Genomic DNA, 24127 nt, shown 5'->3' on the forward strand with positions numbered 1-24127 from the left:
TTTGCCAGCATAGTTCTGCAGCAACCTGTGCCACGCCCCTGCTGTAACAGGATAACGCTCTGGCATTGTGCTCATTGTTGAGAGACTAATCCCAACAATTACACCTCAAGACCGAAAGCGGCCTCCTTGCCCAGCATCCAGCTAAACCCTGACCAAGCTTTGGACTAGGCCCCTGTTTGCCTCTGGGGCCAAGAGCCCGTCCGACCTTGTTGCTGGTACTCCACCTCCCACTACGCAGACTGACCTCAAACTGCTGATGTGTCTTTCGCAATTTTTACTCACCTGCACTTTGTTCACCTGTTGCTGTCTGTTTAACTCATCTGGGTTATTGTTAGGACAAAAAAGGTGCGTGGACACAATGAGAAGGAGAGGGAAGGCTTGAGAGCAAAGGGCAGGTATTTAAGGTAATGGCGGGCTTATACAGCTCAGAAGTAGGTAAAGGTTTATGCATGTGTTAATACCTCACAGATACATGGATTTTAATACTTGTCAGACATCATGATTTATTCTCTCTGCTTGGACAGGAAGGGTGTGTTTGGCAGTTGAGGGTGATGATGGTTTAGTTGTTGTCTGTGTTGTAATAGTAACAGAGGAGGTCATTCCCACAGAAGCTTGAGCTGACATCATAAAAAAAAAAACACACAACAAGGTACCTGGGGGCTGATGGGGAGGGCGGAGGTGAGCAAACCGGTGAGGTGGGAGTCAGAGACTGGGAGGGGCTGCTGGGGGGAGGTTTTGTCTCAAACATCATTGGCTCAAGATAGCGTGGGGGACACACCTGTGAGCGCCAGAGGGTAAGAAGATTGGCTATGACCTGAAAATTACACCTGTGGGGGAAAAGGGGAGGGGAGCGGGGTCAGGCTACATGTAAACCAAGCCCTTTACAAATTCAGCCTCTGTCTTCTTGAGGAGCTTATCCGTCTAACACTGGCAACAAGAGCTCCTGGAAAAAAAACAAGTTCTGGTCCCGCAGCAGGAAGATAGATGACGTGCGACAAACTGGTTGGTTTGGTTCTGGGGTTTGTCTGCGGCTGCATCTACCTGAAAGGGACGGCTTTTTTGCTCTTCATAACCGCCACTCCAGAGGTCGACTGTCCTCCAGCAGGAGCAGGAAAGAGGAAGACAAGCCAACGGGGCATCAAGAACCCTTGATACAATGAAGCCTGTTGTCTTGGGTTTCTGGCTCGGTGACCACACCTGGAAGAGACGGGGTAAATTCACAAATGTGATCCCTTCTTTGTCTTCATTCTCCATCTTTAAGACTCGAGCTTTCGTCATAACCTGTTGCTCAGCTACAGCATAGTTAAAACTTTAAGGACATTTGCTCATCGGCTAAGTTCAGGAAATGGGCGGCAAACAAATTAGCTCCTCGATTGAAGCCTTCGGCGCTTGTGCTCATATAAGAGGTTTAGGTAGTTTCGATGGGAAGCGAAAATAATGTGTATCGAATTCCAGCTCTATTTAACTACAGAGAAAGAAGAGGAAACAATAGAAGCCAACGCTCATTCCTAAACTGGATAGACCAGTTGGGGCAGGTAAAGGCAAACTGCCAGACTTGTCAAAGGATATGAGGACAGAGGCTGACTCCGTCGTAGAGAGCGTTAAAATGTGCTTATAAAAGAAGACGTCCAGGAAATTACGGTATGAAACAGCTTTACACATTAATAAGCTGATAACAATACCTGAGTAGTTTAAGATTACTTTAACAATCATTACTTTTAAATGTTAATTTGGAAGAGTTTAAAACTCATTTGGCAGCTTTTTTTCTCGAACCTGTTGAACCGTAAAGACAGAAAGGTTTATGGTTTGTTTGTAAAGGAGATTTTATTTTATTCATACAGCCATCTTGTTAATGCTTTTTTATTTTTTTCTCCTCTGGGCTTTTAAAATAGACATTTGATTGAAGAGTCCTAGTTTGGACACTTTTAGATTGAAAGTAGTCTGCCATGTAGTGGCTGTGTGTCGAACGTAAAATGTCTGCTCATCTGATTTCCTTGCCTCTGAGGTTTGGCTGCAAGTTGAGACATACAGGAGACGTATCGGAGAAGAGAATTTCCACTTGACAGAATGTAAATGTTACCAAGTTTCTAGCCTCTCGATATCCTGAAGCAGATGAGGATTGTTGCCGTCAGGGAAGGAGAAGGGGAAATGGAGGGAAAATGTCGACCACATACTGTAGAGCAGCAGCTGCAGAGCGAGGTGGAAGATTGTGATTGGTGGAAAGAGAAACATTTGTTCATTTCTTTCATACACCTGAATAGCTGCAGGTCACGTGATTGTGTATGGCAACAGGGTGGGAAGTACAGAGTAGAATTTCAACAGAAAGCGCAATTTAATGACTGGGAGAGCAGGCGAAATGGTGGACTGATTTAATGTTTGTTCCTGGTTGAGTCAGAGGTTTGAAGTGAGAGGAAACTGTAGCTCTTATCATCGCGTGTGAGGTTATGTTAAAGCTGTGGTCTGATTCAGTTGATATGCTCAGTGAATGACACTGCAAAATGCGCCAGTGCCATTTTTAAAAGCTAATGCTATGCTAGCTTTTAATGTATGCTGTTTTACTTTTTCCAGTAGCTGTGATCATTAGGTAATATGAGTCGAAATATTTTCTCGTTTTACAGTTTAAAATTAATAGTTTATTTATTCAATACTTGAATTTTAACTGATGTGAGGTCATATTTTGTGCCTTCAGGAAGGTGAAATTGTTCATTGTGGTAATAATATATAAAAGTATGTAAAAAAAATACTGATTAGGAAAGGAAAAATCCTAATTCCTTTTGATAATCAAATCTGTTGAATATATTAGGACTTAATTTGGAATATTCAAAACAGGAAAGTGAAATGAGACTGAGCCCGGGGGAGGAGTAACTTCACTATAGTCCACATTTAGAAACACAACCAAAGTGCTGCAGCAGCATATGGATGAGAAGCAGCAGCGTGGCCTAAACTTCATGGTTAACATGTTGCTCCTCAGTGGTCTGAAGGCCCAGTCGGGTGCCACTGAGAAAAGGTCCGAAGTTAAATAAGGTTTTGGGTTTCCCGCCATTGTTTTCTCACAAAGACAGCTACTATTGATTAAGGGCCAGGCCAGTTTACCTATCGGGTTGTTCACTTCACAGCAGAGTCACATTCCATCATAGGGGGCAGAGTTACCTGATCACGCCTCACTTCCAACAGGCAAAAAGTGTGGGCAGCCGTTAGAGGTTAGGACTCCCACAGCGCTGAGCACAATCATGGAAAAAACTCCATGACTAGGAGCAGAAGAGGAAGTATTCTGACAAACTGATTCTTGGATTTAAGAGATGGTTAGGTATTTCAAAAGGTAAGACAGGACCTACTCCACTTTGTTCAGGTACGGTTTTTTTTTTTTTCAAAGCTTGTTTCTACCAACTAGAATTTTCTGGGCTAATCTTTTTTCACTCTTTCTTTCTCTCCCTCTTTTGTTCCTCAGAAGGCCTGCAGCACTGGTTTATAATGCTGATGATTAACTAAATAGAGTCTGGGAGAGCAGGTCTGCTTGGCTTTCTCATTTCATGGGGCCTGACTGACCAAGAGGAAGACGAAGCGCTCTCAGGCAGCGCTGCTGGAAATTCAAGATCTTTTTTTCTTTCTTTTTCAGCCCCCTCCCTCCAAACCAACTCACTTTACTTTGGTTTTGTTACAATCTTTCCTTGGGGTACCTTTCATTACGGTAAGGTTACAGGTGTATTCTCCATTTTCCTTCTCCACCTTCTCTCCCTGAACTTTTCCCTCCCTTACACTCTCTTTCCTTTCTCTCTCCATCTCCCTCCCCCTCTCTCTCATGTGCTCTACTTTTGCATTGCTTGCAGGATGACTGGGAACCTGTTCTTACTTAACACAATAATGTCTTACCCTTTTATTTGGGTTTCTGTTTAGATAGAGAATTTCTTTCAAAAAGAGCAGGCTAATTCTCATTACTTTGAACATCAGGCGAGCACAAAAATCTACACTTATTTAAACCTTTGCTGAAAAAAAGGGGGAACTCTCTTTTATTAATCTTCAGATTATTTTGTATACTTTTATATACTAACTAATTACACAGCACATTATTATGGCTAATTAGGATAATGAAATACTTTCCTAACCTTTATTTTAGAGTGTACATTAAAATGTGTGAGGATTTCACACGATGTACCTGTGAATGATCTATGTTGTTCAGTAAACGTGGGCTATTTCAGTGACCTTATGCATACATAGCGTTGGCTCAGGTCGGGCTGAGTAGCATTCCATCAGCCTTTCATCACTCAGCAAACACAAATGCAATGGTCCGCGAGGTCCACCAATGGAAAAACAGAAAGAATTGGCTTTTCCTCTCTTCCGTTCCACTAAACATCTGTTGAAATGGACTTGACGGCACAGTTTTATTACAGCCACGACAGTAAGTTGCAACATATAAAAAAAGTTACCCATCTGCATTGATACTGTGTGACGTGGAACAGAAACAGTTCCCTGGGGCTGACATGCCTTTAACTTGGTGGCATTTGGGAGTCTGTGTGTACGACATGTGGTGTTTGAAATTACTAACTGCCATGCAAGGCAGTCCTCCCAACCGCACATAGATTTCGACTAGTTGGAACAGGTTTGGGCAATCATTAACAACTACTGTGGCCTGCTCTTCTGTGACAGTGAGTTTAAGCTGAAAACCCCAACCACAAGGGCTCGGCTAATATACTACACAGAGGTGGTCCCCTCTCCTATTTAAAATGCTATTTTTGGGCAATGCCTAGTTCAGTTTGAGTAGCCACCATAAAATTACATAAATGTTTTAGGTTATATTTTACTTTTTTCACACTTAAATACGTGTTTTTGTAAGACTGATGTCCACTTTCTTTCTTTTCGACTGAGGTATTTAAATTTTGGTTTACTACTCATGGTGTACTCATGTCACATACATACACTCATTCATTCATTAACCTTTAATAACTTGCAGTGATATCAGATTATGTTTTACAACCAAAGATACACCAACCTTTGTATCAGTAAGTGCTGCTTGCTTTAGGAGTGTAGTCACGAGGTGTTTCATATTTGGGTGATAATCTCCATCTTACGAGGCAGCATTGGATTTCATCGCTTTCTCTAATACTGCCTGGTAATGATGATGATAGTCATCTGTGAACTGCAACCTGACAAACCGCTTTAGCAGCGTTAGTAACAATGTGCTCCAGGCTGGGGCCCTAGATCGGCTCAAATACTTGAGCGGCAACAGAAATGGCTCTCAGGATCCATCTTACCTGACAGTGCTGGATTGTACAACTGTTGTTCTAACACTGTCTGGTAACGATGTTTTCTGGGTGGCTCTGTGGACTACAGTGTGACTCTTGGATTATTAACCATTTAATGTCATCTTTAAATCTAAAAATGTTAAAGACTGTTAAAATCTGTTAGAGGATGTCACTCCAGGGAAAACTTAATAAGCAGGTTTGTCTTTGTATTATGAAGTTGCACGCACATTTGGAAAATATTTGTCAGGTTTTTTTTTACTCTTTTGAGAAAGAGTTGGTAGTTTTATGTTTACTATAAATACAATACTAGAAAATACTTCATAGGTGCCCCAGGCTGCTGTACGTCAGTCAGTTTATGTGGAAAAGATGATAGTGTGTTAAAAAACAAGGCATTAGTTAGTGTAAAATTATATGAACATTTCTTTAAAAAATAGGGTTTAAGTGAGATGAATTATGCAGTTATAGCTCTAAAGGTCAGCTTTTATTTTCTTACTTCTTTACTTACTTCTTTCTCTATTACCTTGTCTTTTTGTTCTACTTTTATGGCAACCCCACCCCACCCAAGTTAAAGAATAGCAGTCAGTTGATGGTTCCACCGGTCCTGCAGGGCCTTAGTTCCTTGTTCCCTCCCTGAACAGCACTGGTCTTTGTGTTGTGTGGCAGTGATTGGTCCAACTAACCGTACCTGCGTGGCACATCCTGAAAGTAACATGAGCTTACCTGAGAGTGTTTTAGTGGTTAAAAAAAAAAACATGGCTATAGATGCAGCGGCCTCCTTACAAGTCTCCAAGGCTTATAATGTATATACAAAAAGACAATCGCATGATGCCATAATGCCTTGGTCGCAGTTGCCACAACAAAAAACAGATAACATGTTAGGCGTGTAAGAAACTTAAATTGATTTTGAGATTAAATGCAATTTAACTGAAGGCGAACAATCTTTATCAATGTCTGGACATTCAATGTGAGTTGAACTGGGCACAGCCTTCAAACAGACATTAAAAACAAATAACAGACATGGGGTAAGCAGAAAGCAATTGTTTGTTTAAGGAGGGAGAATTACCCCGCAAATATTGAACCGCACCTTTATTTGCCCACCCAGCTCTAGTATCCCAGCCACGGTAACATGAAAAAGCCCTTTCTCAGTTATCGGTTTTCTCTGTGTCACATATTTGTGTATTATCATAATAATGTAGAAAGACTGGAAAAGAAACAGATTGCTTACTTTGCTTCTTTTCTTGGTCTGTTTAATCATGGGCTTTATTCTCACTCTGTCCATGCTTGGTCAGTTTAAATGAATGAGCGTACAGTGTGTTGTGTACTGAACCTGTGATCGCAACAAAAGAGGAACCACTCATTTCACCCTGTTTCTGCTACACTGTTCTACAGCTCTTGTCTTCCTCTTTGCACAGGTGAAAGCTCAGAGGTCCATCCTTCCAGCCTGTTGATAGGCGTCTTACCAGACATGGTTAGATGTAATTATTAGTGTCTAATACTGTCTGGTAATGCCGTCCATTAAATGGCATTACCTTCTGCTCTCTTACTTCCCCTCTCTTGCTCTTGTGCATATGAAATGCAATGTACTGACAAAGGGCAGTTCAGGCAAACAATCAACATATTCATAGTAGTGCTTTGATGAACCTAAAAGGTGATGACTCTGGAACTATGATCCTTGCACTGGAAGATTGATTGATATATTGAGGTTTCTTCCATGTGACTTGAGTCAGAGTTTCTTCATTGAGCAGCAGTCCAGGATAAGGGCGTTCTACTTACAACAGGCTGCATAGTGAATCAGTAGCTAGCAGAAATGTTAATGTGAAATGTAGTGTGACTTTTATCTGCTTTCTTCCTCTTACTGCAGTAAATTAATTCCTTTGGGGAACTTGGCTTTACGCTTACTAAATGTGCCATTTTGACGCTTCATTATCTATGACACATAATTGACTCTGTACATAACGTTAAGAGAATTTACTATGATATGATATTTTGTGATGTAAAAGAAAAGATTCATTAAAATGCACCAAAATTTTAAATGTCTCTCTTGTTCATTTTTCTAAATACATTTTCAAATTGTTTTTTAAACATTGTACTCTGGTCCTCTGTACCAGTTTCTCTTCCTGTAGCCAGACCGGAATGCCGAGCCTCAGTCAGGTGTGGATCAGGTTACCACTGAACAGAGCTTCTTTTTAAATGCTTCAATTTACCCATGAGGTCCCCCCTCCAGCGAAGCCCTCATTGTGTCCTGGTGTATGGCAGTGCACAGTAGGCCAGCTTAAAAAAAAACAAAAAACAAGAAGCACAAGGTGTGTTTTCACTTCCAGGTAGTCGGCAACTTACAGGCTGCTTTTGCATACTGAACTCTATACACTTAGTTTTTATGGTCCCTGGTCATTTGCTAACTTAGATGTTTTTAAGCATTCTCATTTTCAGCAGTATGGAGATTGTGTTTAATTAGGCCTGTTAGCTCAGGGCTTACGTTACATTCTTTACAACAATCTCATAGACATTCAATTTTTAATTGACAGGGAAACTATTTTTGTTAAACTGAATATCTGAAAGTTAAATAATACTGTTTTGTGCTAGCAGGCTATTCATTAACGTGCAAAACTTTTCTTTATACTTTGCAAATGGTGCAGAGAAAAATGGGCCTTAGATAAACTGAAAACAATGTCAAAAATGTCTTTAGGTGCGGTTGAAGCAGTAAATAAAATCCTGAGAAGAAGACAAAAGTCACTTTAATCAAGTCTGACAGCAGAGTCACCTTTCACAAAATTGCAGCTCCCTCATGGACAAACTGCCTCTACTGTCACACTGTTAGAAGTTGGGACACACCATTAGTACTATTTATAATACTTATTATATACTTATATTTATAATTTTGCACTAACAGTGTAGCTCAAAAATAAATCTTCCAGTGTTTTCAAGCCTTCAGCTATTTCAACTATTATAAAAAAACATCACTGCAAATAATAATTCATAATAAAAAAATCTGATTTAAAATGGGCTCTGTAATTGCTTCATTAGGAAATATATTTTTCACATTTCATAAATATCCTTGTATCTCTCTAAAAATAATCTCAGCCTGCTGTATGTCTTAGCTGGTTCTCAGGGAATTTACCTGATGCACATAGTTTTACATTCAAGCAAAGCAAGACGTTCAATAAAAAAATCCATTTGTGTGTAAATTAGTCTCTTCAAAATACATACAACAACAGACAGTAAATATAATTTGTAACTTCCACCTCCTTAGTGATGTCACACCACTGAATCACATTCCTGACTGGCAGAGAGCCTGTAAAAGATTCCTGCACTGGTCTGTGCATGCTTGGTGCAGTCAGACCAGATTCCTGCACTACTGCTAACTGTAGACCAGGAGACCAAATTCACTTAGCTGGGTTTTCCACTGGGGTGGAACAGCAACGCAACACAGGCTAAACGGCCGTGACATACCTGCAAGTGTGCTGACATACAGTAAAAGTGGCAAACTGTCAGACCCTCATGTATGCAGAGGACTCATTTAACAATTAATCGTTCAGGAATGGAGCAGATTTTATTAATCACAGTGGGAAAATGTGTCCACCATATTTGCCCCATCTTAGATCTTAGGAATTTATGAGCAGTGAGAAACCACATTACAGGATCTTGGACCAATTCCAGGTCTGGGGTCAATGCCTTCGTCAAGGATAAAAGTGGGAGTGTCTTCAAGCACCGCTGCAGTCTTTGTCCTGTATTATAATACATTTTATATGCACATGCTGCCTTTAACAATCCAATCACACACCTCACACTGCACATTTACTAGAAACATCAGTGTTGCCAAAGTCATTTTACTGCTTCACATTAAACCATAGCACACATATCAGAAATGTATCTATTTTCAGATACATGTCAGTGAAATATTGTTACCAGTACATCAATTTGTTTTTTTTCCTTACAGTGCACACAAGAAGGTCTATTCTCAAACCTGGGACTCTTAAACAGACTCAGACAAAAATAGACACCCCACCCATCATCCCCCTTTTTAGAAAAAGTGTTCAGATGTGGCATTATGTGGGTGGTGTATTTTGATTGAAAATGTAAGTTCAAAGAATCAGTTATCCATTAAGGTTTCAATGTGACCCGAACTGGTTGTTATATTTCCATCTTTTGTATCATTTGTGTTCAGTTCTTGTCTGATATTTGTGAAAGGCATTAAAGGCAGCATAATTATACCTGCTACAATGACTCAGTAACTGCTTCATTGCGATGTACTCAGACAGCCATTGTCAGTTCAGTGTTTGAACAGAGGAATGCAGTTTAAAAAAAAAACAAAAACTGGCAGATGAAAATGCATGACGTGACGAATTTATCATACTAACACACCTGTGTGGTGTGTCAGGTCTGTCTAAAACAGAATAACAGTTATTTTTTTACTTACCCAGAAAGTGTCTGGTACTTGGGATGGCAGACTGTCAGTAAGTTAGAAGGATGAGGAGTTGCACAACTTCTCATCATTCAGAATGAGGTGAAATATTGACCAGGTAAACAAAGTAAATGGCTTTTAGAGCTATATATTTCATAAGTGATTAATCATGGTTTAAGCGCTGCCAGACACAGATGTTTTATATCACAGGGAATTACATAAAGCATGTTTTTAATTTCATTTATTTCAGTCTATAAAACAAACAAGAAAACAATAAGCAATCCATAGACTATACATTTATTCATACTGTAGAGGATTTCACACAGTTTTTAAAACAAATTACAGTGTTGGGTGAAAAGGTGTTGTAATGGAAAAATGAGTTTCAATGATTAATTATTGTTACTGATTATGATTTTTAATGTTTCTTACCGTATTCTTGGTTTTTCAGGTTTCACAGGTTTTCATTTACAGGTTGATTCACAGAGTTTACCAAGGCTCATGTGTTTTTCATAATCATACCTGACGTTTATGTTCTTCCTGACCTAGTATAGTGTGACACTAAGGGACACAGTGTTCTCAAGGATGTTGGTGAGGAGTATCTGGGAGAAAGGTTCCTTAGGACACCAGGTGTGAGGAAGGGACAAGTATAAGAGCTCACGGCCAGGATGGAGGGTTAACTGTCTAATGAGAATATAGAGTTTTAGGATATAGCCTTATTAGGGAATCACTTTGTAGAACAATAGGGAAGTACAGACTTAATTATCTGATTATGTGAATGATTATTTGCATTTACTTTGCACGTCTGTATAAGTAGCGGCCTCAGCCTAATAGGAGCTGAGCAACTGGGGAACAACTGGGGAACAACTGGGGAAGACTCTGATCAATTGTGTTCTATTCTGTTTTGCTCCTTTCTTGCAAGAAATATATTCTGAAAAGACAATCTGTCTGCACTCTCTTTATTGCTCATCCAACGGGTTTTGCCACAACAGTGTACAGGCCAAAGCCAGGGCTTACTACACACAACATCTTCCTCTATTCCAAACTACACAGAGTAAACAAAATGTGAAGGCACATACATCCCAACAATGTGTCCCACATGCACATCTCCAGAGCCACCTATACATTACACTGATTATCTCAAAACATGTCAAGATGTATTTTTATATGATAAAAGGTGATGGGTTGTCAAATATTATTCTTATACCCGTTGAGGCTGAAGAGACGCCAACAGTTCAGCTGTGACTCTCAGGTCAGTCGTGTTTGGACTGACAGGGACATTAAAACATCCACATCATATCACAGTATCACGAGTCACCTTGTTTCAACGCTTTATTGTGATGAATTAATACAAAACACAACCTGATTTATAAAGTATACTATATTTTGGAAATACGCAGACAACTACACATGACAATATTAGAAAATACAGGCTAAATACACTAATTACATATCAAACAACAAAGGTGAACATTAAATACATCCGGAAAAATAAATGTCATGGCGTCCAGCACCATGGCAACGCCTTGTATTCTAGCAGGCAATTCACACAACGGAGATGAAATAATAAAAAACAGTGGTCATCACTTAAACACATATAGTTGAAAACGACGCTGTCGCAATATTGTCAGAATAACTTGAAAGGGGAGTTAAAAAAATTGAAAGGGGAAGTTTAATAAAAAATAATAACTTGAAAGGGAAGTTTCCAGTGGGGGAAGCACTTCCGGTCGGCGGGTCCTTCCTGGGCAGAAAATTTGCGTCACGCCTGAGCTCTCCAAAGTCAATAATCCTGCCAGGTAGGTTTAAGTTAGCGGACGGAGATAAATATATATCAGCTGGTGTGTGTTGAATTGAAACACCTGTGCGTCAGTAGCTAAACGGAAGCTAAGGGACACCTGGTTATCTACAGGAAAATATGGGAACTACGGCTTCATTCACAGAGATGATTCAGTTTACTAACTTAGCAGTGGGCTTATTTTCATCAACTATCACCATAGCAAAGAGTTTAATGTTGTTTCCCCTTAATGTTAGCTTAAATCTGAACCCAGCCTTCACCCTAATTTAGCTACCTCTGCTTTTATCAGCTTTGGAGATTTACCAGAAACTAGACATGACTAGTAAGTAGACTAGTCTGCAGCAGAGCAATTTTAGCAATGTTTGTTGCTGACCTTTTTTTAATCCACAAAAATATGTGTTTACTGTTAAAATTTCCCTGTGGACTTTGCTTGACATAATCTTAGAGCAGTGGGTTTGGAATTGACTCTGCTTGTCTTGAACAATGTAATTTGAATTTAGGTTCTTGGAAATGTGTTTTCTCTATATTGGTAATTGACTATTTGTGAATATTGCCAGGGTGAAATACAGTGGATTAGCTAACAGACAAACCCAGTTATATTAGAGGCATTAGTACTGTTACCAGTATATTGCGAATATGTGCCTGATTTCACTTTGAACAGGTCTTTCTGAAGAGTTGGCTACCATCCCTTAGACTGCTGGTAAATTTCCATAGTAGCTGTATGGACTCACCCCAGGCAAAGGCAAAGAAAGACTGACTCAGTTCGTTCTGAGGCAGCCTTTCATGATTTTCATGTTTTAAGGATCAATCTATTGTAATTTGCATGTATTGCTGGTGTTTTTGTCCCATTAATTACAGCCTAAAAATTCTGTTCAAATAAGCACTGGCACAGAAACCAGCTGTTTCAATATTTACATAGTTTTTGTTAGTGACATTTCCTCCCTCTGGACTGACATGTTGATAGATTTTTCCTGAATTTTTTGACTAATTTGTGAAGTACCGACCAGTGAAGTGGTCATTGCACTTCCTCTGTAGTCAGTGTATTTTTGCTGAATCTGGAGTACGTTTCCCTTCATTAATGTTGTACCTACTCTCCCTGTCATGTTCCTGCCGAAGTCTGTTGCTGTGTTATCAGTGAGTAATTTTCCACTTGAAATTCAAGTGGTATTCCTTCTCTGTCTTTTCATAACTGCAGAGGGTGTAACCAACATTCTGACTTAAGTTAATCCAGGAGGTCTTCAGCTGTGTTGCAGTAAGAAAACAAGAACCGTACATGTTATCTGCATTTAGAATTCCCACACAGACTTGGGTGGGACTCATGATGTATTTCTCTACCATCTAACACCTTATAGACAGTTTTCCTGTGTACAAACACTTGAGGATGTGCACCCATCATGGTGTTTAAAGTACACTAGTGCTAATGCTATTATATTAGCTTATCTCGAGGAGATTTTCATTATTTTGAGATAGTAGTTGCATGAACAAAGCCAGTGATTACCTTCTTTAAGTAAAAGACTATATGGCCGTTCGTTAAAGCGATGTTACCTTGGTTATCACCATGGATGTAAAATCCAATGTTTGGAGGGATACTCCTTGGACTTTAAAGAGTTATTGTGTTGACAACATTTTATAACATTTAGAAAAATCAGATCATACCAAATGGCCCAGCATCGCCTGGCCTGATATACAGTTTGTGTGTGTCTGATCGTGAGGCCTAATGTCTGTACTAAAGAGAGTCTTCAGTGTGTGCTTATAAATGACAACAACTTTTCTTCTTGGCAACAGTTTGTCATGATTTTAATGAGGAAAAGTCCATCTTAAAATAGCACTACCGTAAACCAACCCTGTAACATCACACTGTTTTATTTCTTTTGTGTAGTGCAGGGATTCTTTAATTAAAAGTAGAACACAAGTGCGTCATTAATGGACTTATAGACATAATAGAGGTCTGATTATATAAAAGCAATATCTATTTATAAAGAAAGTCATTTCTTTGCCAAACATTTATTTGAAGACAGTTTTGAAATGACATACATTTCACTGTGGTAAAATCACTCCCAGTGAAAGTTCATGTCTCTGAGTCTCCATATTGCATTTGCTACCAGCAGGGAATAAGTAAATACAGACCCTGGGAACACAGCATTGTACCCCCACCACAAGAGCCCCCTTTGCTTTACTGGTGTAATTCTATAAGGAAATCATGAATAGTGGGAGCGAGAGACCCTATTGAGACAAGCCTTTCTTTACATCGTAACTTAACTCCATTCCTTCCACTATAACACCTTTGCAAGGAGTATCCCTCCCTCCAAATAATAGGTTGTGTTGGGACACCATTGCTGCAGGCTGCATCCCTGTAATTGCTGAGCATTTCCTGGTACAGACGGCAGTTGAGATGACATGGGTGAGTCTCCAAAGACACACACACCTTATGTTGTCACCGCCCAGAAACAGACAGACAGACAGCCAGCACACACCCACCCACATAACTAAATTCAAATGGTGACATGAATACGTTTTCATCTGTTGTCATGTGTTTCCTGCAAATTTTCACACACTGTCCCAGGAAGTGATGAAGAGAGTCTTTGTAAGGTTAATGTGTGAGGTTTGTTTGGAGTAAATGGATTAAGAATTGGATTGTTAGTATGAGCAGTGGTAGCTGCCAGATGAGCACCACCTGCACAAACTTCGTTAACGTAAATAAAAGGAGGGAAAAGGTAAAAACGTGTGATACATAGGAACATCATTACAGTATGTAGCGCAAAAAAGGGAAAGCACATGTAACCAACAAAATTTTGTACATATAAACTGGATATGGACATGCTCACATGCCTCTTGGCAGATGGTGAACCATGAAGTTAATAGGGCTGTAAAACAAGCCTGTTCTCTTTGTCCACCTACGCAGTACTTTGCACACTGTCTATCAGATGGCATCTTCTTATCAAGGTGTGGCTGATACTGGCTTCACACAAAGCTTTGTTAAACAGGAGTGGGTGGCCTGCGTCTAATAACTGGGGTGCTATGACTGAACACATATTAATGCCAAGAAGCTCTCATTTATTTCCGCCATTTTACGCTGGAGTCAGTCAGTAGGACATTTGCAGCTACAGTACGTCTGTGTAAAGCACTGAACAGGCAGGTTTCTTTGACTCTTTCTACTTTCTTGTCAATTTGTAAATTTAGTTGTGTGTGATGTGTAACAACACATCCAGTACTACAGAGTGTGATGACACCTACAGTTTGTAATTCTTTGATCAAAAAGGAAAATTGACCTTTTTTATTTATTGGGTTTGTTAAATAACACACTGCAAATGAAGCAGGGCCAGACAGTGTGAATGTGCGCTTACAGAACATTGATGATGTATGTGTTGCTCATGGTCACCCCACTGTATGTGTAATTATACGGTTGCATGGATGCAGGGTCTCAAAGGCACCCAGCCCTGTCAATTATCAGGCTGTTGGGAGGAAGAGGAGAGATTATGCATAATTGCCCACCGTGGCTGGTCCTGGGTGTTTCCTCCTGAGTCAAATCACTGAGACAGAAGGTGATTAGTGGATTAACCATGTGAGCAGACAAATACTGTGTTGCTCAACTGCATACCTGTCACTGGCTTTGGCACTAGACTATATAACTAAATAAAATGCCTGCCACAATCTGAATTATTCAGATGGATGATTTGATACCTGAAATGAAAGGATGTTATCAGGCCTCAGGTTTAACCAAGTTTGCAGGTTAACAATGTTATTTTGTATCAGAATTAAATTTGTATTTAAAATTTGTTTTATCCCCTACTGGACTCCTCTGGATCCACTACAAATTGTAAAACATATAGAAGTACACACAGCAGAGCTTTTTTTGGTTTGTATAGATAAATAACCATTAGAGCACTATAGATACAGGGCAGCATAAGAAAGAACTGACATTATAATATGCAGTGGACACCAGTATGTCAGTATGTCATTTAAATATGTCTCCAGGACAGATTCTTTGTTTGCAAAACAAATTTGTTGTCAGGATAACTGGGAAACTGTCAAATTTGACAATCCAGGTCTATAGGGTTCACACAACAGAGGCTTATAGGACGTTAATACTGAATGAAGTTAGACGTAAGGATAAGATGGATGTTGGGATATGTAATCTTGAGTCTTGAGCTGTTGCTGTTGTAAGATTCAGTGTACAAGAGGCAACTGTTGCTAAGGGGCCCATTGCCAGAGTAACCAGTGATTGTTTACATTGGTCTAGTGGATTTGCTTACTTGCAGTGTAACAGACTATGGCTGACTTAAGTGAGCTGTAGGCAGACCTTGTGATTTCAGTCTATGTCCAGTCTGTCCTTACATCAGTGGCTTTGTGTTTGTCTGCGTCTTGCAGTTGGACTACAAGGTTGGAAGAAGAATAGGCTGAGGAGGTTTTCATGAAGTCTGGCTGTCCGTGTGTTTGATGCTGGAGTTAAAGCAGGTAAAGCCTTTTGCTTCTAAGTCTCATAAAAATAAGACATTTATTTTAAAATTGAGCATTTTGTTCACATGCCCTCTTCTTTTAACAGTTTGCAATGTCTTAAGATTTGATTATGATTTTATATTATTTCAGTTACAGTTACAGCCAGTCAAAAGCCACTAGTGGCTGCTAGAACTCCTACAGACTGAAGAGTTCATTAAACCAAATGAAACTTAAGTTTTATCAGTAGTAAGCACTAAAATGTAAGATTGTGGGGTCATTCAAATATGAATGAAATTGCTCATTTGATGGTGGTTTGTTTTTTGTGGGAATTTGGCAATTCAGCATTTTGGTGTCACTAGAGGGACGGGCCACAACTGTCATCCTACAGCAATGATTATAGTATGTCTAATAAAATGAATGTGACCATATTCTAATGAGCATAAACTGGGTCTTCTGTCATACTCCAGCAAATCTGGCATGTGCTGGCTTACAACAAAATAAAAACATGGCATTCATGATGTCCTTTCATTATGACAGGGTCACTGCACGCCAAAAGAGGGCCACCTCTCCTCTCATGTTAGAACGATTTGATGTCATGTCATCTCAGTGTTGGGTGGAGTCCTGCAATGAGGGCCAGGCAAATGAAACACATGAGAAGCAAGAAGGTGAAGAAGCAGATGAGGAAGTGAACGTTTCCTGTGGGGTCAACCAACCCAAAGGAAGCCTGAGCGAGGCGGCAACAGGAGGAGAGCTGCCTTCGCCACCTGACTTTAGTAGCATGCAGGAAATGAGGTCAGTGGGTGGTCTGGAGGAAGTCAAGAGGGAGAAGACAGAGACTCGACAAGAGAGGAAGAGGTTTATCCACACGACTGACCGAGAGAGTCAACAAAGAGGGTCAGGTGTGTGTGGGTAATAGTGGGCAGTCAGGTGTGATTCTCTCTACATGTTGATCCTGTTAAATAAAAAGGCCTTACACATTTGGACACTTAAAAAACCACAATAGGTCGAATAAATACTTCTATAAACAATTTGCTCCCACCATTTTTTGTATTATTTATGCAGTTGTGTGATGTTTGGAATAAACACAATACACTGTGCATATACTCAAGACAGTTTGTGTTTGTGATTGTATCAATGTATATGGATGCATGATTTCTGCATGTTTCTTAAAATATTAGGTCCTTGCCTGTTAAAGCGATACCTCCCGAAATCATTCCCCAGGAACCTGTCAACCTGCAGGGAACGGCAGGTGGATGAGCCTCGGGGGCCGGGCCCTTTCTTCTTTTTTGGAGGAGCCAATGGGGCTGAAATGTAAGTAGAAAACTTACTTGAAGATATAAATCTTTAGAAAGTATGTGACTTGCAAAGAGAGGTTTGGGTTTATGTTTGCAGAAAATATCATTTGCGTACTATATAACTTAAGTAGGCTTGATTTCCTCTGGGACTTTTCCTTCAGAGTGAGCCTTTACTTTGAGAACAAAGGGTGGAGGAGGATTTACAATAAGCACAGGGAGGATTTCAAACTCAAGTGGTGTGAGACCAAATCACCAGCCAATTACTGCAACTTCAGAGAAGGTAATGGTAATTCATAGGACATAATCTGGAAAACGTATTTTATTATATTTAAAATCTGCAATGAAAATTTACCACAATGTTACCATAACGAACACCTGTGTCTCAAAAATATAGTTGTTTCATTTTCTGTTCACATTCCTCTTTTGGTAGAAAGAGGGTTATTGCCTTTCTTTCACAGCAAGAAAACGTATAATTCTCATGTCTTGTTCTCAGGTGAACAATTGTTGTACCAGATTCCTAACAACAAGGTCCTCACCACTAAGATCGGTCTCCTCAGCAGTCTACGGGAGTATGAGCGAGTCAGCAGCAAAGTCAGCCATGGTCCTGGACTGAGGTGAAGTGGACAGCTGTTTTTCTGCTGTCTTTACTGCATCTAATTTCAGCTATTTATCTCTTATCCCGATTGGCTTTGTCTATCAAAAGCAGGCAGATTTAACAGCCTATTTCCTTTACAGTTGTGTCACAAATCTCCTAGCAACTATCAGGTACCATCCTAAAAGCTCTGCTCGGTCTGCCTCTGCAAATACTGATTGAAAGACGTATCAGCCTGTGATATTACTTAATAAACAAACACAGTCAAATTACATAATCAGAAATTAGTTCGGCCCTTTGAATCACACAAGCTTGGTATTATTTTGTGTATTATCTATTCGAGTTGTATTAGTAGCTAATTAATAGACAAAATTGTAAAACTAATATGTTGTGCATTTACTGGGAGTAATGTGAGAGTAAACTAATTAACTGGGGTACAGTGGCAAATTTTGAGTATAATAAGTATAACTTTGCTAAAAATGGCAGTTTATCAGAACTCACCTAAAATATGATTTCTTGCAGATAGCTCATTTACATTTTATTTACTTCAATAGCAGTATATATAAGATTATTTCAGTTTTTTTCTCACTGTGTTTTTCCTACTTTCTGGAAACACGTTTCCATTTCTTAGAAAATCAGATGTTAAACTTCCTGAAGTCAACACATCACAAGTGAACAAGATGACTGTTCAAACATTTAAAGCAAACATGCTGATGTCTGTAAGGGATTATTAGACTGAATAGAATAACTGGAAACCATGGTTGTGTGGGACACTTGCATATGCTTTGAAAATTGGCCCACATTTATTTGTAGAAAACTCATTTGGTCTTTGAAGAATAATTTCACTTTTAAAATATTAATTGAAACTTCAACTTAATTTAGATTTTCAGGATGACAAACTTTAATAATCCCATCTTAAAGCTAGTTTTGAATAACTAAAGACACAGCCAATAATTTGGGCTTCCTTGTTTTGTTGTTCTTGACAGGAGGCTGAAAATGGAAGAGTTTGTTCCCACTACCTTCCGCATGGATGTGAAGGAAGAGAGGGAGGCTTTCTTTGCCCAGCAGGAGGGTAAAATGTCCAAACACATCTCACCTACAATAACCCCTGACACTAGTATCAACAATAGCAACAACAACACAGCACTGGTTCAACTGGATTCATGTTTAGTTAGCTAACTCCAGTTAGAAATAAGATCAGCCAAATTTGATGTGTCTTGTGTTCAACAATGAAGATAATAGTTTGTGCTTGGTGGTGTTAAGACAACAGTTTCCGTGGTGATTGTTTAATCAAGGCTGAGGATGTTGGAAAATAATGCACTTCACCTCCCATAAGGCAATGATAAAATCACCAGGGGAACATGTTGTTACCATAGAGATGAATCAGCAGAGGGCAGGGCTGAGACTCAAACACAAGGTGAAACACTTAACAGGATGTGGATGTAAAGTTGCTGCAGCACCAGACACAACTTAGCCCAATAAAATACATTTAATTTAAAGGTTCAAAAACTTCCCATTATTGTTATGCCCTAGAACTGAAATACTGGATTCTCTTATTTGTTGTAACAGAGAAACATTGTATTAAGATAAGTGATGTACAGGTTATAACAAACATGGTTATCATTAAGTAAACAGGAGAAAAACACGGACAGGTGGTTTAGATCTCTGTGACACATGAATCTGTGGAAGAAAGGATGTGGAAAAAGAAGAAGTGAACAGGACAGAACAATTCCAGGTGTAGCAAAAAAAATAAAAATAAAAAATTCATGCAAGAATACTCACAAGTAAAAGTTCCACAATCATAATTTTACTGAAGTAAATGTATAAAAAAAGTTTTCTACACGTCCTTTGAAAAAAGGTTTGAAAGTTAGACAGCAGAAAAGCCCCTTTGAGCGTTAGATCATAGGAATCTTATTGATGCTGCATTAACATGGAAGCAGCACTTTTATATAGCTAATTTCAAGTACAGTGTGACTACCAAGCAAAATCTTTGAATACTCCTTTGAGACCCAGACCAAAAAATGATGTGCAGCCCTGTTTATAATGGCATTTGTAAGGACCTTTAGCATTTATCTGTGTAACTGTGACTGTGTGAATGTAACCAGGTCTGAGCACCAGTGAAAGTAAAATGTGGATCTGTAAGCCTACGGGTCTGAACCAGGGCAAAGGGATATTTCTGCTGAAGAGCCAGGAGGACATTTCTGCCTTCAAACTGAAGCTGCAGCTCATGGAAGACTGCCAGGCCAAGAGGAAGATGCATCACCGCCAGCCTCAGGCTCGTATTGTCCAACAGTGCGTGAACATATGTAAAAATGAATATCATGACATTATTGTGTTTTTAGAGGGGCTTTTACTAGCACCAACAAACTTATAAGGACAGACAGAATTTTACACTTAAAAACAGACAAATTTCCAAATCTTCTAGTGTTGAGAGTGTCTAAGAGAATAATACAATGAGGCAATTTAGGTGAGCAAGTAACGAAGATACCTAAAGACAATACTGTCGGTGAGTTTGTCAATTTTTGTGGAAGATTGAACAAATGAACTGTCTTCAGTAAGTCTGCATTCACTATTGTTAAGACTATTTAGAGAATTATTTGCAGATGCCATGTTGTACTTGTCAGTGACTTTTTGACAAATAATTGACTATTACCACAGAAAAGCTGCAGCTGTAGCTTTTGAAGTTGATTGTTGTCTTGAAAGTAAACCAAGTTTATGCCCTCAGTTACATCCAGAGTCCACTGCTCCTGAAGGGGAAAAAGTTTGATGTGCGCTCTTACCTTCTGATCGCTTGCACTGCACCTTATATGGTCTTCTTTCGCCACGGGTATGTGCGACTGACCTGCGACCTCTACGACCCCAGTTCCAACAACCTCACTGCTCACCTGACAAACCAGGTAATCCATGCTAAAACATCCAGGGTTAACTGACTAATGAAAATTAACATTGAGAATTTTACATTATCTGCATTGATACTGGATACGAGTCCTTTCTGGAAATGGAGCAGGTGTAGGAACATCTCCATCCATGGTACATCCCATCAAAATAAATTAGAAAGTCAGTCATACCAGTACTTGATTCTGAAGGTCTCAACAAGGATTGACATGTGTGCTTGATGGACATGGTAAGAAATTAATCCATGCTACATTAACTTTGACCTTTTTGTTACTACAGGCAACCATCATGAGGCAGCAAAAAATATGAATAATATGAATATTAAAATTAATACTTATAATTATGGATCCTACTTCAAAGGAGAATATTTTTTGAGCATATCAACTTGTGGCAAATTTTCCAGGAATTTCCATGTTTATTACAAACTCAGAATTATTCATAATACTGTATGGGGCTGCAACGAATCCTCGAGTACTCGATTATAAAAAGTCCTCGAAGCAAAGTCTTAAAAAGTTTTAATTACTATCTAACTATTTTTTTTGTGTTATCGGACCTGCTCCGTCTGAAGATCGTTGTTCCACACGGACCGTAATCACTGTCGCACAACGCATTTCCGTATTCCGTATCAAACGCTGGCGCCATGGCAGAGATCGAAACCGTCCGTAAAACGCAGAAAATGTCCAGAGTTTGGGATCGTTTCAAACTTAAAAAAGATAATAAGGTGCGATGTGTGTATTATAAAGGAGATTCGGTGAACCACAACAGCACTTCGTCAATGCTTCAACATCTGAACAGAAAACATCCGGCTATGAACCAAACACGTGGTTCACCCAGCGGAGCTAACACAAGGTAACGGCATTTCAAAGTAAGCAGTTGTTTCTGTCAGGTGTTACACAGTAGTGTTATTGTTTAAAAAAACGTTTATTTTATCCGATTATTCGAGTAATTGCAGAAATATTGGGTAGAATACTCGACATCAAACATAATCTATCGCTGCAGCCCTAATACTGTATGATACCAGTTTGGTATTAAAAGATTTACTCTAGAGGAGTTTGAATCTCATACATCTTAATATTACCTGTCCCCATTATTTCCCCCTTATCAAAGAGGATGAATCTATCAGGCATTACTGTGGCACCTGCTGACTGCTTCATGTGTCTCTGGTCCCCCTGCTGTCCATCTTTAGTACATGCAGAAGAAGAACCCTCTGTACAGTCAGCTGAAGGAGGACACTGTGTGGTCCATGGAGAGCTTCAATGCCTACGTCAATGACAGGTTTCAGGTTGCCAAAGGTCTACCAAGGGACTGGGTGCTGGGCACCTTTGCAGTGAGTGCTGCTGTGTGTTATAGCTCTTGGGGACCAATTACCGTTATAATGATGGTTGTTGGTGCTTGCAGCTAATTGAGGTTGTGATTTGTTTTGCATGATCTCATCACTGTATGAGGATACATCATCTTATTACTAAAATGAAATGTCCCATGCCCATTTTGGTGGTTGTTTTTATCCACAATGCCTTATAGTACAACAAATAGTTCACTGTAGACACGTTTAACATTACTTCAGCATCAGCTGCACCTTTCAGAATAAAACCTCAAGCCCTGATAGTGACATGCTTTGAGATATTTGCATTTTGCTATTGTATCAAAGTCTATATGAGTCCAACTGAAAATGGTGTGTATACACACACACACACACACAGAGCAATTGACCGATCTAATCTGTGACAAGGTGTAGATGTGACAATTGATGCAGTGATTTGCTTTCAGACTTGATTACACATCAGTCATTCTCTGCATGCTGTAAATGTTAACCTGGGGCTACTAATAAAGCCATGATGTGCAGCAATGATCACATATCAATTTTGCACATCAAGACTTCAGCTATTTGTCACAGTGTATTTATTAAAGATATATGCTATCAATTACCATTTTTAAGTCAAAGTTAATTCAGCAGTAGTAGACAGCCAGTGAAAACACCCGTATAACATATTCTACCCAGCAGGTATGCAAAGTTCAAAGGATTTGCTGGAGATTGTGTTTGTGTGTGATCTTAACAGTGGATTGACCAACAGGTTGTTTTCCTCTCACATACATCAGAAGCGCATGCAGCAGATCATGATGCAGTGTTTCTCTGCAGTCAAGTCTAAGTTGGACTGCCGACTGGGCTTCTTTGACTTGATTGGCTGTGACTTCATGATTGATGAGGACTTCAAGGTGGGTGAGGCATAGCAGAATATCTCAAAAGTGGTCAGTGCTCAGTGTTTTTATTGATTGTCTTCATTTGGTGGTAATAGGTGTGGCTGTTGGAAATGAATTGTAATCCAGCTCTTCATACAAATTGTCAGGTACTGAAGGAAGTGATACCCAGCACTGTTGTGGAGGTACTAGGTGAGCTCAGAACCATCATCTTATTGCATGGTGCTGTCATAGCTCCCTTTTTTAAACGTGATACTTAACAGCGTCACATGTCAGTCTGTTAATTAAATAACACTCTCATGTGTGACACAACACAGAACATTTATATTATCAGCTGTTACTCTTTTATGCTCTTCTTTAGATTTAACTCTGGAGATCTTCAACAAGTGTCGTCTCAGGCACAGGATCCTTCCTTTGACCAGTCAGAGGGAGTTTGTGCTGCTATATAATGGCATTTTCCGTCCTGATTTACTGCTGTTCAGCAGCAAGATCAACTTGGACAGTGAATTCCACCAAAAAATAACCAAAAAGACCGATAAGACTGAAACCAGACAATGTAAGTCAGGATTTGGGAGCAAAAATGTGCCCTCAGCAGTCCCTGATAATTCTGAGCATGTGTCAGTGAGTAGTGAGAGAACAGGTAGTTCAAAACCTGGCCACCATCCCATCACCTCCACTGTCATGTCACCTCTTCATCAAAACCTGTCATTAGTGCAGGGACCTTCACATTTCCCCAGCAGCAAACAGACTGTCAGGAGTAAGAGCCATCGGCCTCGGGTCGAACTCAGGTTGAGCAAATGCACTTTGCATCACAAGGCTGCAGATGACGTAAAGCACTGCAAGATGCAGCAGGAGACTAGGATCATCATGGGGTTGTCATCACTGGCGCTGAATGAAGGCATCTCTGTCTGTGGCCCTACAGAGAAAACACCATTCCCTCGTCATGCTGGGGATCTTGTGTGTGAACAAATGTGGAGAGGAGAGAAAATCAGTGACGTGCCCAGAGAGGATACAAAGACTTTAGTGTACCAAAGAAAAGAGGAACTGTGATGTGTATATGGAAACAGCTAGGATCTAAACACTTGTCTAAAAAAATCTACATTTTGAATATTGGTTTCGTTTTCAGAGAACTGCCAAACCTTTAGTGTGGAAATAAAGACAGCTTTTATCTTGTCAATACAGTTAAGCGGTTTATTTTTTTCGTTTTAAGTGAAATATGCACTACAGACTACCTGTAATTTCCTTTTTTTAAATGAAGCCCATGGCTTTCATCCACAA

The 24127-nt window shown here is 39.6% G+C and overlaps 1 protein-coding gene across 8 annotated transcripts; it reads left to right on the forward strand.

Annotated features, from left to right (window-relative positions):
• Positions 1 to 1185: 1185 nt before the first annotated feature.
• ttll10 (tubulin tyrosine ligase-like family, member 10) lies at positions 1186 to 24026 on the forward strand. 8 transcript variants are annotated; one of them, XM_026332005.1, is made up of 14 exons: positions 11374 to 11435; positions 12630 to 13835; positions 15803 to 15889; positions 16409 to 16770; positions 17050 to 17182; positions 17328 to 17446; positions 17660 to 17780; positions 18745 to 18830; positions 19864 to 20050; positions 20484 to 20655; positions 21840 to 21980; positions 22751 to 22867; positions 22948 to 23041; positions 23211 to 24026. In XM_026332005.1, exons 4-14 carry the CDS (start codon positions 16446 to 16448, stop codon positions 23897 to 23899), a joined length of 2184 nt encoding a protein of 727 aa, XP_026187790.1. In that variant the 5' UTR covers positions 11374 to 11435; positions 12630 to 13835; positions 15803 to 15889; positions 16409 to 16445; the 3' UTR covers positions 23900 to 24026. The 8 variants fall into 8 exon arrangements, with proteins under 8 accessions (XP_026187793.1, XP_026187787.1, XP_026187794.1 ...); XM_026332006.1 differs by lacking the exon at positions 11374 to 11435 and adding an exon at positions 14852 to 14976 and having other exon boundaries at positions 11442 to 13835; XM_026332007.1 differs by lacking the exon at positions 11374 to 11435 and adding an exon at positions 11442 to 11756.
• Positions 24027 to 24127: the final 101 nt, after the last annotated feature.

The sequence above is a fragment of the Mastacembelus armatus genome, chromosome 7 (assembly GCF_900324485.2).
Source record: "Mastacembelus armatus chromosome 7, fMasArm1.2, whole genome shotgun sequence".
NCBI classification, from domain to species: Eukaryota; Metazoa; Chordata; class Actinopteri; order Synbranchiformes; family Mastacembelidae; genus Mastacembelus; species Mastacembelus armatus.